The sequence below is a fragment of the Hemiscyllium ocellatum genome, chromosome 31 (assembly GCF_020745735.1).
Source record: "Hemiscyllium ocellatum isolate sHemOce1 chromosome 31, sHemOce1.pat.X.cur, whole genome shotgun sequence".
Classification (NCBI taxonomy): Eukaryota; Metazoa; Chordata; class Chondrichthyes; order Orectolobiformes; family Hemiscylliidae; genus Hemiscyllium; species Hemiscyllium ocellatum.
The window spans coordinates 12,526,087-12,543,265 of NC_083431.1; the positions used below are offsets into that span (position 1 = coordinate 12,526,087).

Here is a 17,179-nt window from a genome sequence, read left to right on the forward strand (position 1 = left end):
ACCTGGCGCTGTGAAGCAGCAGTGCTAACCACTGAGCCACTGTGGTGGACTGCACCCAAATACAGTCAAACTCAAGAGGGCAATGAGATTTATAAAATTAAATGTTAACATTTTGACGATGATGTCATTCAATCCAAACAAAAGCTTGCAGGAGCAGAATGAACAGCGAGACCTACACCGGCAATAAAATCCAGAGGCAGAACCTCCAAAAACATTCAGTCGGATTTTACATTTGGTAACCAACTTAATACTGAATTAAATTTTTATGACTTTAAAAATTTTGAGGTTCACTTCATTCCAATTCAATGAAGCATCACGCCCAATATCACTGACATTCTGAATGTTTATTCAGCAAGTGCAGGTCAGGTTAGGAAGTTTACAAGTCAACTACTGTGATGCACATGAATCAAAAGGTCCTGGCATGGCAGTCAAAGAAGTTTCATAATGAGCTGGATTTAACCCAACAGATTTGTAAGCAGCAATTAAAATATAGCAAATTAACCAATTGGAAATCTGAGTCACAACCTGTTTCAATGTGATCTAAATACTATCTAGCCCAAGTACATCAGTTTAATGATCAGAACTCTATGCAATTATTCGCATCAGAACAGTATAAGACAATAATATCCAGCCTATCATTACAACATGGAGCATTTAACAGAACCATGCTCATTAGTTCAGTTTAGTTTCACACTTTACAGATTACAAAAAAATTTAAACAATAATTGTTTCCCTCACATCCCAGTTGAAGATGCAGTTTACTTGATGCAGTGTAACTGAGCACCAAGACATTTGATGCTGTTAGACAAAAATATTCAATTAAAGAAACTTATAAAAGCAATTAGGTTTCTTTATTCAACATCAAAATGCAATGCAATGCTGCCAAGGAATTATGAACCAAAACTATAATTTTAAATCTGGGTTTTAGAATTAAAATGCATCAGTTGTATTTTATTTCCAGCACCAAATGGCCTATGTCTGGATATCATTTGCTGACTATTTTAATCTCAATTAATCTAGGAAAGGCTGTCAAGCACTCCAAACTGACATCTACAAGCTTAGTGGCCACTAAAACAAGTTATGATATATCAAGTGCATACTGTAGCAATAAACCATTGCTTTCCACACTTGTAGTTGTTACACTTGCACTGTGTTTCCAAGTACAGAACATGCATTGTTGAGCATTTTCCTCCCATGAAACTAAATTGCTCTACATTCATTGTGAACATTAAACTGTTTGTTTGGGTAAACAGCAAACCTCCTGAGTTAATGCCTTAACATTTCAGTTTGAAAACGATGGGGATCAAAAATCATACCTATACATAATTACAGATGCATCTGAGGGACTAACACAGCAATAATTAACATCACAATTATATCAAATCAATTATCAACATTTGAACTATCTACATAAATTTCTTGTTCCTGGTTAAAGTGCTCTACACAGTATTTTGAAAGGTATTCAAATGTTTAAATTGTTCAACTAAAACCATGAAACTATCATTTTATCTAGGTTTAGGTCAAGAGCATATTTTCTGGAATGGGAATGGCAATTCCGAATTAGTTTCCAATACTTGTACCTGCCACATTAAACAGTATTGCTCTGGATGCTGTATACATCAGCAATTCCAATTATGTGTAACCCAAACTGTGCAATACATCAGTTAGAGCATAGAACACATAACAATACAGTGCAGTACAGAGGCCCTTCTGCTCTCGATGTTGCGCCAATCTGTGAAACTAATCTGAAGGCCATCTAACCTGCACAACTCCATTATCATCCATATGTATATCCAATGACTATTTAAATACCCTTAAAAGTTGACACGTCTACTAGCGCTGCAGGCAGAGCATTCCATGCCCTTAGTACTCTGAGTAAAGAGCCAATCTCTGCCATCTGTCCAATATCTATCACCCCTCAGGTCTCGCTGTCCACTGTACCTAATCCACTGATCATCTTCTGTCTCTCGTAAGTCACTTCTTAACCTCCTCACGAAAACAGCCTCAAGTCCCTCAGCCTTTCCTCATAAGACCTTCCAATCCATACTTGGCAACATCCTGGTAAATCATCTCTGCACCCCCTCCAATGCTTCCAAGTCTTCCCTATAATGCGTCAACCACAACTGTACATCTGAGATCCTTATGTTAACGTCAGAATCAAAAAGTGTGGTGCTGGAAAAGCACAGCAAGTCAGGCAGCATCCAAGGAGGAGAGTCAACATTTCGGACATAAGACCGTCATAAGGAATATGGTGTCTGGTTTCAGTGATGTAGAGGTCAGTGTGCCATACTATCACCGCACCCCCATGTCAGCTGGTTTAATGGCAAGGTTGGGATTGGAGCAAAGGGATTGGAAGGCTGTACGTTGCCAGGATGAGGGGTTGCAATGGGTGAGAGGGGTGGACAGAGTGAGGCAGCCAATGTCACGACAGCAGTTGGAGATAAAGAGGTTGAGGAAGGGTAAGAGGCCAGGAAGGGATGCCCAAAAGGATGGAATATGGAACAGGAGAAAGGGTCTTCAGAGGGTGGGTGGGAATCGTGACTGAGAAAGTATACATGGAGGCAGAGGAAAAGTTCAACATCACAACGCGCGGAATCTGTTGACAAGAGGGCAGAGTGGGATGAAGACTTTTACTAAGGACTGACCATGTGCCCTCCGTGAGGTGGGGGGCTGGGGGGATATCTGAATATCTGGCAGGACTTAGTGCTGAGGCCTGGTGTAGAGCTGGAGTTGGGTGAGAAGGTGGAGACCGTCTCTCGAGTGGGCGCTGTCATGGGATTGTCTCTAATGTCATAATTGACATCACCAGAGCAATTGAAGTTCCTGGCAGTGTTCGCCGAAGCGGTGTTTTTGGCAGCGACATTGTTGGCGTTGTTAACGACTTGTCATTTTTAAAGTCATTGAACATATACTTGGAATTGATTAAGAACAACTCCATGCAATAGATTCACACAAAAAAGTTATAACTGCTCTGAACAAGTTTCATTGTGGATGGATAACAGAGGCAAACTGGTCCATATGGAATATGCTAAAATACACAAAACCCAGTTCTAAGCTGCAACATCCCTTTAATACATGGCCCTACTTGTAGAATGTAGGCACAACCAACCAAACATCTAAATGGCACCAGTTAGGTTAGTCCTAGAGAGACTGGCTTACATCAGTCAAGGGTGGTATGCATGCTGCAATTTACCTGAGCAAAGTTTGGGTTCCCATCATGATTTGGGAATCTTTTGCCAACTGACCATGGACAGGACACATCTGTTGTGCCAAACCCAAACAGAAAAGTGTTAGCTTCTCAGAACAGCCTCATACTGGTTCGACAGACTTATGGGTAGATAATTATGACAAGAGATTAGATGGTGTACTGGGTAAGTAAAGTTCAAACATTAGTCAGTTTGTTAATATGGTTGCTCACGTTAGTTTCCATTCCAACTTTCTCTCCCCATAAACTGCAAACCTTTTACTCAAGATATATCGGAATGACACCAATGTAACTCAAGTGGTGTTTTAACACAAAGAAAATAATTTCTTTTGTCTCAGAAGCATACATAAGCTATTTAACCAACTGCATAATTAAATTTTACAAACAGTTGCATACAGATCAACTCTCATTGTGAAAACCAAGTACCAGCAGCACCACTACCATCTTCTATTCAGAACTGGTCAATTGATCACATTAGGTGAAAAAAAATTGCAGTTCTTCAAAACAAAACTGCTGGACACTGATGACATAAAAAGCAAGAGATAATCTTTTCCATTCCTTAGTATCTCCAGGTTACACCAAAATGTTACATCTGTTGGTGTTATAGCCATGAGGGTTTATTCATCCTGCACAAACAGCCTGGAACCTAGAGAACTGGCAGATTAACCACTCTGGATATTAATGCAAGCTAAGAGAAAACACAAACTGGTATCAATAAACATTTAAAGGAAATGTGAAGAAATTGAAATAAAAAGTTATAAAATCAGAAATAGTGAAAAGACAGCAGAAGGTGGTGAGAGATCATGGGATGAATACTCCAGGAATTTACCCAGCTTGTAGTCGCACATGGATCTGTCAGCAGTTGATTCATTGCAAAAAACACCTTTAACAGAAAGTAAACCGAATGGATCCTACCTTCTAGCGATGTAGTAGAACACTGGATTCCCTGCTTTTGATGTTCCCGCTTGGTAAAAAATGTTCAGTGTTTTTAAAGCCTTGAACTCCTCCTTTTCATGTACCTGATGCCTGGAAAGAAAATATTTTATTGTAACAAGTGTTCATAGTGAATGAATGCTTGCATATCATATTATGAAAGAACTTAGATTTCACATTGTTCTTATTGCCTCAGCCAAATTACTCAGTAACCTGACAGTACAACTGCAACTGAAATACAAGATCTATGAATGCACTATCCAGAGCTGGGGATCAGAAATGTAGACCAGGAAGGTGGGAGCCAGATGACAATGACTAAAACTGCATAACTAGCTTCAGGACCCATGAGGAAAAACATGGAGAATGAAACAAATAAATCAGCTTATAATTCCACTCCAATCAGCTTTGTATACAATAGCTAAAGGATGACAACACAGCTGTCCTATGAAACCCCAGAAGGAAGAATAATATGACAACTAGTACTGAAGTGCTTCAAATACTTGTGGAGCCACATTTCAAGCCATCATTGCCATCAGAAACCTGAAGGGAAAAATGCAAGAACCCAGCAACACGGGCAATGTAAATATTACTTCAGAGCTACATGGATACGAACAAATTTAAAATTCAGCAAGCTCACATAAATGAGACAAAATATATTGAGCGAGAAAAGCCAGTCTTAAATCTAAACCTTAGGTTCATCAGTATTTCCATTCACACATGCAGCACATATACAAATATCCTCTTCGCAATGTCCACAGAAAAGCATGCTATGATTAAAACCAAACACCACTCATTTATGAAAGGGAAAATCCATTTGACAATGCATTATTTTTTTTAAAGGTAAAACCAGTAGCACGGATAAAGAGGAATTCATAGATTTAATAGATGTGGATTTCCAAAAGGGAATATACAACTATTAGGAAGGCAAATGTCATTTGTCATTCTAGACAAGGACCGAATTCTCCTTGTTCATCTTTTCAGGACAAAAACCACTGCTCATTATCTGGTTTACTGCATAAGACTTCTGTGGCTGTGGTTGGCCACTAATTTTGAGCTGCACCTGGAAGGCTCTGCTGCCAACAAGGTAGGATATCAGATAAGATTCTGGACAGGTTGTTGGCTCAGGATCTCTATCATATTTTCTCTCTGCCATTGATATGCATTGGCTTTGGAGAGGAGTAGACGGTTTATCAACTGGTTTGTGCCAAGTGCAACGATCATGGGCAAACTTCTCTCAGCACACAAAGTCAAAATTAATATTCTATTGTGAAACCTTCTGAGTGTAGCACTTCCTTTAACTACTGTGGGAGTGTATCGCAGGCTCAAGCGATGATTTGCTTTTGCAAGCATCAGGCATTCTGGCTACATAACCAGCCCAAACTCAGGTGCAATAGTCTCAATATGATATAGATGCTTGGCATACCAGCTCAAGTGAGCACGTCATTGTTTGCTAGTTTGTCCTGCCATCTGATCTTCAGAAGCTTCTGAAGGCAGCACAAGTGAAAATGGTTAAACTTCTAGGGCATGACATTGACTCACAGTCCAAGACAGCTAAAGCAGGGCCTGTCCCTACAAACTTTCAGTTTGGTCAGCCAACTTGCTCCTTTTCATTTCCAGACTGATGTTTAAAGTCTGCTTTGGCAAGTCTTTCATGAGTCTTGGATATCTACATTGACAGCATACAGAAGTGCGTTTATCCACTTTTGGCAAAGACTGAAACTTTGGGCTTGAGATGCAACTTTCCTGGAGCAGACAGGTACTTGCTTCAATTTTCTTCATAACAATACTAAGGCTGAAGCGGTCACACGCATCAGGACTGCACTCCATATTGCATATCCAGCTAAAAACTGTGCAGTCTCAAGCAAAAAAGAAACTGGAAACAGAGAAATGGTGATTGCATAATAAGAATAAAGAAATCTTGCTACAATTATACAGGGCTTTGGTGAGACCACACCAGGACTGCATTGCACAATTTTGGTCTCCAATTTAAGGACAGGGTCGCACTGGAAGTAGTACAGCAAAGGTTCACACTGGGTTGGCCCCGGAAATTACAGGATTGTAGCTTGACGAGAAGCCAAGTAAATATAGCCTATATTCACACCAGCTTAGAAGACTGGCATGTGATTTTATGGAAACATTCAAAATTTTATTGGGTGGATACTGAGACATTGCTTCATCTGCTGGGGAACCAAGAAGAGACCAGTTTCAGGATGAGGCATGATCACTAAGGGCTGACATGAAGAGAAACTTCTTCACTTAAAAGGGCTATACACGTTTGGAATTCTCTGCCTCAGAGGATTGTGGATGGTCCAATATTGACTACTTAAGGCTAGAATAGACAGATATTTGGTATCTCAGTAAAGCAAGAGATACTTCAAGCTGCTGGGAAGGTAGAGGTGACGTCCAAGAACAGCCATGACCAGAACAGAACAACAGAGCTGGTCCGATGGCAGCACAGTTTTGTTTCTGCTCTGACGTGAAATGCAACCAGACTTGAACGATTGCCGCAATTGTTAAAGAAAACCGTTCACACTTCTAGTTTTTCTGAAAAAGCTGTACATAATTGCTTACCTCGTCATGAATTCCTCAAACTTGGAGCTGGTGAGGTTGAGGCTAGACCAGTGAGTGTCGGCGACAGGTTTGTGCTCAGGTGGCCCCAGATAGGCTAACAAAGTAGCCATTTTGTCAAACGGTCTTCTCCCTACAGCTTTATGGTCACTGAGAAAATGAAATTATTAATGCAACCCTCCAAGAGGTTTACATATAAATCAGTGTTACACGGAATGCAGTTTATGAATTAGAAACTGATCCTAAAAGAGTCTGAACAATACAGCTAAATACTTCATATAACATGCACAGCAATAAATACTTCATCAAAATATTTCCATAGCAATGTGTGCCAAGTCAAATGTGATGATTCTGCCATTCATTCTTCAAAACATCAAGAATTTATATCAATAGACATCTCTATGAACTGCTACAATAATTCCTATGCCTATTTGTACAATTGTAAACAAACTCCATGGTCGAACTACACCGCCATGCCAACTTGAGAATGATTTATTTATAACTTGACAAGTTTGAATACCTAACTATTCATGTGGGCATAGATATTTGTGGCAATCATTGGGGAAAAAAAAACAGACAATAAAAAGGTCTGAATTCTCAAGTCCAGTTATTCCCCTTCTCGCTCACCCTACTCCATCTGCAAGTAAATTAGGTGTGCAACAAAATACAACACCACCAAGTTTTTCAAGTCATCTTTTATAACATAGAAGGGAAACAAAGAATTAAGTTTGGTCAATATTGTTATAAACAGACTTTGCAATTAATTTCAACTGGGCACACAGAAAGCATCACCAAAGCAAACATTTGCAAAAGGAAATAAAGTCTCGCACGTACCGGTTACTGGAGAGGTACTGCCCAATTTTTTCCTGGTTATTCCACAATAACCTGTGCAAAGCGAGAACATTGCCATCACTGATGAACGATAGGCTGTGATTGACTGTGTCACTGGCTGGGCAGTCAGATGCTATGTCCAGAAAAAACCTTCCAAAGGGTTGGGAATGAGGAGACAGAAGTTGGGGTAGATTGGGGGAAGAAGCAGTATTTAAAAAATGTTAACATATATGGGACAAATATTACATTAAAACATTCCCAGCAGATAAACCACTTGAATGATCTCTGTCAACCACAAATCATACAGCACAGCCAAGCTTCCAACAAATTTGCACCAAAGTTTCCTTGATATGGACCAATCAATAATACTACCGCACTGTTTGCACTCCATTACCTTCAATATTGCTCTTGCACCACAGAAAGAACAGGTATAAAGATTGTAACCATGGAAAGACATCCACTGTGCCTAATAATCTCTCTCAAATTCTCTTCTACAGCTTCACAACTCCCATGCCCCATGGCTGGCATCAAATTCCAATTTCAGCCAAGATAAGGTGTCAAAATTGATTTCTCCTTCATTACCTTTCAGACGAATGTACACACATGGTCTGACATAACTGATGGGTTTGTTGTGCTTGCATTGGCACATACCATGAGAAATTAGTAATTTGAAAGTAGCTGCGTAGCCAAGTAAATTCATTGAAAGTTGCAGTTTGGCCTGATTTCTTACTTTGTTAAATAACAAAATAATTATATTCAGGAAACAATAAGCAATACTGATCACTGAAATGTAAATAAATGTCTAAAAAAGAAATCCATCCTTAATGAAAAAGAGTGTCTCAAATAAAAATTGTCATTGCAGTAAAGAACAAACAGCTAAGAGCTTATTTTTTACTTGCAAACTATTGCATACTAGAAGCACCTGGAACAGCCCACTCAGCTCAACAGGTTCCATGATAATTTTGCTAAAAATGGGTCTCCTACTATTTTTCTTGTTCTCACTTCATAAGGATATCCTATCTCTTTGCACATCTAGATTCCCCACGGAATCCATCCGTGCTATTTGTCTCAAGTATGTCTGTTTCCCACAAGTCCCAAATTTTCATCACTTCCTGCATGAAGAACTATTTCCTGAATGCCTCATCGATTCATTAGCAATTACCTTATCGTCATGTCACCCTTCAACGCAAACTCTGATCTCTCTCTCAAATGGAAATATTTCTGCTAGTCAGTCCAATTATGTTAATCCTCACCAGATGCTAACTGCACTTTTTTGGGAGTAAAGAAAAATCAATTAGCCAAGTCACATACAATGAAACAACACTTGGGAGCTCATCCCCAGAATGGCACAAAAACGGTTTCTGAAAGAAACCTTCGATGCCATAGCAAAAAGCAGCAGGGGTATGAATAAGAGGGAGGCAGCCAACAGAGGACAGGCAGGCTGAAATGGGCTCCATCTGCAGGTGAAAAAGTTGGAGCAAGAAATCCAAGCTTTTAAAAACAGCTTTCTAACTGAGATTGCTGAAGTGATGAATTAAGCAATAAAGACACTTCAATAAAAACATTTTTGAACTAAACAATTGAAATTCTATGAATGCATACTTGGAACATGGAACTTTGATAAATTGAAAAATGCTGAATCTTCATTAAGCAATCCACTTGTTAATAATAACAATAACGTGTATAGCATGAAAAATGTAATAAGTTTGCCCATTTTGATATTATTTTCAATCCTTATTTTCAAGTCTTTCTCAGTTCAGATATTTATTAATTACCTTCGGGCCGCATCAAAATTATTTCTGACAAAATCGTTGAATGGTCTCATATGTTCCTCTTTTGTAAACAGGACATGATTTGCAATACTTTGCAGAATCTGTAAAATCACAATTCACAAACAATGATTTGATTTAATAACCAGAGAGAGCAAGCCATGCACTTATCTTAATTTACCCAAAGTAAATGAAGCTGGTCACATGCTGGGATGACGTCAATACCTTGTTCACACCCTACTCTCCATAATTCACTGCAAAATGGTTTCCACACAGTTTATCTCAGCAATGCAACATAAACACAGGTCTAATCAGGATATGCACACATATTTTTACAACTTTCTATCACTTCCACATAAATTTGCAGTTCTTGCTGTTGGTCAATGTTAAAAGAAGCTAATTAACACTTGATCACAAAGAATACGAGCTTCAAACATTTCATTGAAGGAGTTTACGACTTGAGCAAGCAAAGCATGAACACCATGTTGCACCTCTTAACAACCACTAACTGTCATCTACATTATCTGATTACATTTCAGTTTGGGTATACACCATCAGACCATTTCATCTACAAGAGTTAAGAACCCACCACCGAGACCATTTCCATGATCATTGTTTCGATTGGTAACTAAATGAATAATGGCCAGGGCGGGATATAAAACCACAAGTAGACGAATAACGGGAGGCAGACTACCATATTTCTATTCCACTCTAGACAGATCAGTTCATGAGTTTTGAGAAGATTTGTAGCTCAGGTTGAGGTTCTGGATGTAGGTTTGCTCGCTGAGCTGAAAGGTTCATTTCCAGACTTTTCATCAATCTACTAGGTAACATCTTCAGTGGGCCTCCAGGCGAAGCACTGCTGATGATTCCTGCTTTCTATTTATACGTTTGTGTATCTTTGGGTTGGTGATGTCATTTCCTGTTCTTTTTCTCATGGGGTGGTAGATGGGGTCTAACTCGATGCGTTTGTTGATAGAGTTCCGGTCGGAATGCCATGCTTCTAGGAATTCCCGCGTGTGTCTGTTTAACTTGTCCTCGGATGGATGCATTGTCCCAGTCAAAGTGGTGTTCTTCCTTATCTGTATGTAAGGATACTAGTGAGGGATACTGGTGTCGTTTTGTGGCTAGTTGATGTTGATGTATCCTGGTGGCTAGTTTTCTGCCTGTTTGTTCAATGTAGTGTTTGTTACAGTCCTTGCACGGGATTTTGTAAATTACATTAGTTTTGCTTCTTGTCTGTTTAGGGTCTTTCAAGTCCATTAGCTGCTGTTTTAGTGTGTTGGTGGGTTTATGGACTACCATGATGCCAAGGGGTCTGAGTAGTCTGGCAGTCATTTCTGAGATGTCTTTGATGTCGGGGAGAGTGGCTTGGGTTTCTGGACGTGTTTTGTCTGCTTGTTGGGGTTTGGTGCTAAGAAATTGGCAGACTGTATTCACTGGGTACCCATTCTTTTTGAATACACGGTATAGGTGATTTTCCTCTGCTCTGCATAGTTCCTCTGTGCTGCAGTGTGTGTTGGCTCATTAAAATAATGTTCTGATGCAGCTCCATTTGTGGATGCTGGGATGACTGCTTCTGTAGTTCAATATTTGGTCTGTGTGTGTTGTTTTCCTGTAGATGCTGGTTTAAAGTTCCCCACTGGCTGTTCGCTCTACTGTGACATCTCGGAATGGCAGTGTGTTGTTCCTCCTGTTTGGTGAATTTTATGCCAGTTAGGGTATTATTGATGGTCTTGAAGGTTTCCTCTAATTTGTTTTGTTTAGTCATGACAAAAGGTGTCATCCATGTAGAGATTGGGTTGGATGGTTGGCAGAGCTGTTTGTTCAAGTCTCTGCATTATTATCTCTGCTAAGAACCCTGATATCGGAGATCCCATGGGTGTTCCATTGGTTTGTCTGTAGGTTATGTTGTTGAAGGTGAAGTGTGTGGTAAGGCATTGGTCCATTACCTTGAGGATATTGTCCTTGCTTAAGAAGTTAATGGTGTTTGGTGTCTGTGTCTTTGGGTCTTCTAATAGTGTAGTCAGTGTTTCCTTCGCCAGGTTAAATTATTTCATCCTCTTCTATCTTAGTGTCATTGATGGTCTTCAGGAATTCTTGGGTGGTGTGAGTCTTATACTAAGTGTTTTAATCTTTGGTGTAGCTCCTTGGCCAATCTGTAAGTTGGTGTTTTCAGGTAGCGAGACTATAGGTCTGAGGGGGACTCCTGGTTTGTGAATTTTGGGTAATCTGCAGAAGCATGGTGCGTTGGATCCGTCTGGTTTCATTTTTTGGAAGTCGGTCTTATTTATAGCTCTAGATTAGAGTAGGGCTGTGATTTGGTTCTCTAGTTGTGGGATCGGGTCTATCGCCACTTGTTGGCAAGTGTTGGTATCTGCAAGTAGTGCGTTCGCTTTTTCAATGTAGTCTCTTCAATTTAGAATGACTGTCAAGCGTCCTTTGTCTGCAGGTAGGACATCAATGTTTTTTTCTTTTCGTCGTCTTTCCAGTGCTTTCCTTTCTCGTGTATTGAGTGTGTTTCCATCCTTTCTTCTGCTTAATGTTGGTGCGACTACCTGTCTGATGGTTTGCTGGGTTTCTTCTGGAGAGTTGGTTGTCTTACAGGATTGCCTCTAATGCTGCTAAGAAATCTTTCTTGTTCGATCCAGGCAGTTGTAATTTAATCCTCTTACTAAGATGGCTTTTTCAGTGTCTGTTAAGGGTCAGTCAGATAAGTTTCTTATCCATGCTTCTGTGTTGTCAGTGTTGTTACTTTGCGTACGTTTGTCTAGTTTTTTTCTACAGGTCAAGTTTTTTCATTTTCTGTTTGTTGCTGTCTAATATCTATGGCTTGTCGTACTGTATCTGTCCATTCATGGTCTGCTGCATGAGTAAGTGAAGACTTTTGGTGCAAGATTTCCTGGTTGTATTTACGGAGTCTGTTGTGGGCATCATTAATTATTTCACTAATGACAGTATCACAGTAAATGACATCACCATCCCAAAGAAACCCAAACATATAAATACAAAGCAGGAATCATCAGCAGTGCTTCGCCCGGAGTCTCACTGATGATGATACCTAGTGGCGTGACAAAACGTCTAGAAATGAACCTTCCAGCTCAGCGAGCAAACCTACATCCAGATCAGTTGACCTTGACAAGGTGAAGACCCAAAGACATAAATGACCTTGTATTTCGCATGATGCACCTCTTCTTCAAATTGGGAATTATGGACAACTATTAGAAGTAGAAATTATGGACCTTTTTTCATCTCTTTTCCGCATAGAGTTCTGGTGAAAGAACAATGAATGGGAGCATTAGCTCAGTTTCACTATTCACAGATACTGCCAGGATTGGCTACGTGCGGCATTTTCCCTAACTCAGGACATTGACTAACTGTATCACCCTGATCACCATCCAAACAGTGACTCAAGCTTCCAGCAAATAACAGATTATATCTGGAACCTCTTTCAGACATTTGGCCCAGCTACTCACTGGAAAAAATGCTGAGCTCTCTGCTGGGCTCAAAACACTTGCTTGTGCATTAAATCTTTTACCTTGGACATCAACTTCAATCCCCGTTCAATTCTAGGTGGAGGTTTCTTATCGAGGATCCCTGCTTCATAGGGAGAAACGATAGCAGGATTGATGAACCGTAAGAACATAGCACTTCCCACTGCACCTATACTGTTCTGGGGAAAACGCTGACTGACAACCTGCAGGAAGAGAAAACAGAAACAAAAGCAGCACATTAACACTGAAATTTAAAATAACTTTAAACAGTCTTTACAGGAACTGTTAATAACAGCTATGATGACAATGCTCAGTATCATCTATATAGTTTATTATATAATAAAGCCTAGCATGTTCAAACTATGTAGTATATTAAAAATATGACTACTAATGCCACACATAGAATTTAGATGGTTCCTGGTATCCCCATCAGGATAGAAGTGTGGGGTGCTGGAAACGCATAGCCGGTCAGGCAGCACCTGAGGAGCAGGAGGATCGAATTTTTGAGCATAAGTCCTTCATCAGGCACAGACAACCACACAATTATGATTGAAAAGGCATTTACGTCTTGAGAATCTGTTCAAGTGTGAGATTATCCAGATAATATAATGAAGGTATGAAGCTTTTATCTGAAAAGCACCTATACATCATCACTTCTTTTGTTCATTATCTAATCTAATGTTAAGAAAAATAGACAGACTCTGGTTAGGATCGTCTTAAGCCATTGCTGTGGTATTGATATTCATGAACTCAGTTAAATTTCAGAATTTATTGCTCGAGAGGTCTTAATATAGAGGAATGGTTAGCTGGAACAGAGGTGGGGTACGGGCAAAGTGTAAACAAGAAAAGGAATTTGAAGTTGGGTGAGTAAGCAAAGGCAATTATTTTTTCTTTGAAGTTGGAACATAACAGAGAATCTAAGAAAAAAAACAGCATTTATCTTGATCCCACAGGACACCCCAAAATTTTAGAATTTTGAATCATGAGCAGCTTTACTGAAAACCCAAAAGATTATGATATTGGAAAAGTAATTTAAATACTGATACGTTTGAGTCATATACCCAGTGATTGACATCCAATAACAACCCAAAAGATCAGCCTGAATCAGTAATATCACTGAAGACATTTCCAATAATTGTGCAGATCTCAACCAACATGAAATAAAAATTCTCTAAGGATGATACTTTGTTATTGCTGGTTTCTCCTTTTAGAAGTGCTGCAAAAGCAAACATTAAAACTTCATTCAAGTCTCCTCACTGTAATCATCTTAAGTTCCAGACATCTATTAACGAACATTAACAGCTAATTTAACAACTAAAGAACATAGACTTATTATGCTTACATAAAAGTTTTACGAGTATAGTGCACAATCAAGTACACTGGAAGATTAGTGCTGATATTGATTAACTGTGCTTTAAGTCATATCTGCTATTCCTCATGAAAATATGCAGACACCCTCCATAATAGGGAGAGGAAAAATGAGATTATAGCATAAACCACTTGTGTTTTGTAGCATGAAAGTTCTATGCAAATAGAAGCTGCATGGTTTCCTCCGTTTTGTACCACTTGTAGATAATTTTCCCTTGACAAGAGGCTGTGAAGATTGCATGCTCCAAATTTCTGTCAATGGTGGCCTGTAATCAGATATCAGGAACATCACAAGAGGATTCCTAATCACTAAGTTATTTCCATCTCATCCATCAGCCCAAATGATACCAGTAAAACATCACATATAGAGTTATAGATGCACACCCCCTTCCTGCTTCTCTGTACAACAACTGATAACAGCAATCTTTGTTTGAGGTAACAAGTACATCATTTCTTCACATATGTCACAGTCTTACATGTGCTTTTAAAGTTAATTTACAGCATTTAGAAACCAACAGTTCGCAAACAATTCAGCAGTTTCCAAACTGAAAACTCTACAAAGTTACCCTAATCTAAATAACATCTAATTTACTTAGATGTGACTACAAAGGGAATTCTAAGCTCCAAAATCACATTGACTGCTGAGTCGAACTGCTCAAACACCAAAGTTTGGTTCCTCCCAACAACACCTGGCTTTATTTTGGATCAGACAATCATAAATACCTTCATTGAAGCACGTCACAACTGACTACACAACTGAACATAGAAGTTTGCTCCAAAAAATTCAAAAGTTTAAGTTACATACATTCAAGTACCAAATCTCAGACTAATTCAATTGATAAAAATTCAAATCATGTAGTACAAAACAGAGTATTACGATGAAGTCTGAAGTTAAAGCCAAATATCAAAAATTACATTTTAGAAACCGATAATTATCCAGTAATGCTCTGGTAATTGCCTGTACTGCGACGTTATTCAGCAGAAAAAGTATTTAGCTTAACATTTGTCAAACTGATGTACTCAGTACACTTCTCCTCTAAATTCAGATGAAGATTGTGCGTCAAAATATCTAAATATTGTTCAAATACAAAGTAAATTAAACCTCATGCTACTGGTTTCAAAGGGATTTTAGTGCAGCCTGTGTTCAAGATGGACAATCTCAACTTTTCAGTATTTTCACTCATCATTGCAATAAAGATGCAATTCTCCTTAAAAAGCAATACAGCACATATATCTTTTTTTTCCCACTGAAAAAGGACACTGTTAAATGGCATAAGCGTGTGCATATTATCTTAAGCATATGGTATTCTTTCAAATATTTCGGTTCAAAGTAGGATGGCAATGGTGGAAATGGTATTGGGGTGAACGGGAAGCAATCCTTATCACACTAAAGTATGAAGATGATGCGAGTGATGGTGGCAAGTGTCAAAGAAATGTAGAAAATAGGAGTATGCTATTTGACCCTTTGAGCCTGCTCCACCAGACAACTCAGTGGTCTGTTTCTAATTATTCCACCACACCTTTTCACCCCGAAGGCCAAAGTGTATGACTCAATTCCTCCTTGAAATCATACAACGTTGGGTTTCCTCGGGTGCTCTGCTTTCCTACCACAGTCCAAAGATGTGCAGGTCAGGTGAATTGGCCATGCTAAATTGCCCATAGTGTTAGGTTTAGGGGAATGGCTCTGGGTGGGTTGCTCTTCGGAGGGTCAGTGTGGACTTGTTGGGCCGAAGGGCCTGTTTTCACACTGTAGGGAATCTAATCTAATCTAACTGCTTTCTATCATATTGAATTTCATAATGTTGCCACTGTCTGGGTAAAGATATTCCCCCTCATCATAGTCCTAAATGCTTTATCCCATATCCATAGACTTTGACCCCAGATTCTGGATTCCTTATCATCAGGAATTGCCTTCCTGCATCTACCTTGTCAAGTCCTGTTAAAATTTTATACGTTTTTAAGATATCCTCCCTCATTCTTCTGATCTTTAGCAAACATAATCCTAAACAACTCAATTTTTCTCATGTCAGTCCTGCCATCCCAGGAATCAGTCTTGTAAACCACTCCTTGGAGTAGCATACTTCCATGGATAAGGAGACCAAAACTGCATACGTTCTTCCAGGTTTGGGGTCACCAAGGCCCTGCTGAACTTTAACAAGACATCCCTGTTTCTGTACTCAAATCCTCTCCTTAAAAAGGCCAGTGTCTTTGCTTACAAGGAATGTAATTACTATACATTACCCAAAATAGATAAACTTCAGCAATTATATCTGAGAAACTATCATTGGGCACAAGCCACTTATTCATAATAGACAGCTCAAACACTTTACCCCCAACTTTACTTGAAATTTAACGCTTTATAACAGATGAAATGAAGTGACTAATCTAACCTCTCAAGATTAAAAGTGCTTCCTTCATTAAAAGACTGATCAAGCCCAAAATTTAAACTTAAGGAAATCTTGTTCCTTGTTTTCCAAAGATGGATTTTTTTCTAAGATCAGCTATGCAAAAAAAAACCAAACTAAATGAAGCAAGGGTTTTGATTGACAGCGTACCTTAGTTCAACACATCATCCGGAAAAAAGCACAACGCAGCAACCCGACACTGCAATACTCAAGGATAGACTGTTTAAGCTTGAACTGTAATGGGGGACACTGATAGACAACTGGGAGACAGGTTTTCATGGCTGTAACCTCGAGAAGTCCACTGGGAGGCAAGTCTCTCCCCCTTCAGGCTCTCTGCCTGTATTCCTGTTGAAGGGCTTTTGCCCGAAACTTCGATTTTCCTGCTCCTCGGATGCTGCCTGAACTGCTGTGCTTTTCCAGCACCACTCTAATCTAGAATCTGGTTTCTGGCATCTGCAGTCATTCTTTTTACCAAGTCAAAACAAAGCTCAGCTGGCCGGAAAATACATCATGAGCCTTTTCAGCTCAGTCATTCACTATAGCAAACATCATGACACTAGAAAGGAGGCCTTGAGCACAGCAACTGATGCTTAACATCAGTTAGCC

At 39.4% G+C, this 17,179-nt stretch overlaps 1 protein-coding gene across 6 annotated transcripts in view; it reads right to left on the reverse strand.

Annotated features, from left to right (window-relative positions):
• The window catches only part of nf1a (neurofibromin 1a), a 323,930-nt gene that overhangs the window by 140,851 nt on the left and 165,900 nt on the right, over nucleotides 1-17,179 (reverse strand). For all 6 annotated transcript variants that reach the window (XM_060848387.1, XM_060848386.1, XM_060848383.1 and 3 more), the window contains 5 exons: nucleotides 12,845-13,003; nucleotides 9,313-9,410; nucleotides 7,541-7,687; nucleotides 6,710-6,856; nucleotides 4,121-4,231 (listed from right to left, as the gene is read on the reverse strand). In XM_060848387.1, the coding sequence (XP_060704370.1) occupies nucleotides 4,121-4,231; nucleotides 6,710-6,856; nucleotides 7,541-7,687; nucleotides 9,313-9,410; nucleotides 12,845-13,003 (662 nt within the window). The remainder of the gene's footprint in view (nucleotides 1-4,120; nucleotides 4,232-6,709; nucleotides 6,857-7,540; nucleotides 7,688-9,312; nucleotides 9,411-12,844; nucleotides 13,004-17,179) is intronic.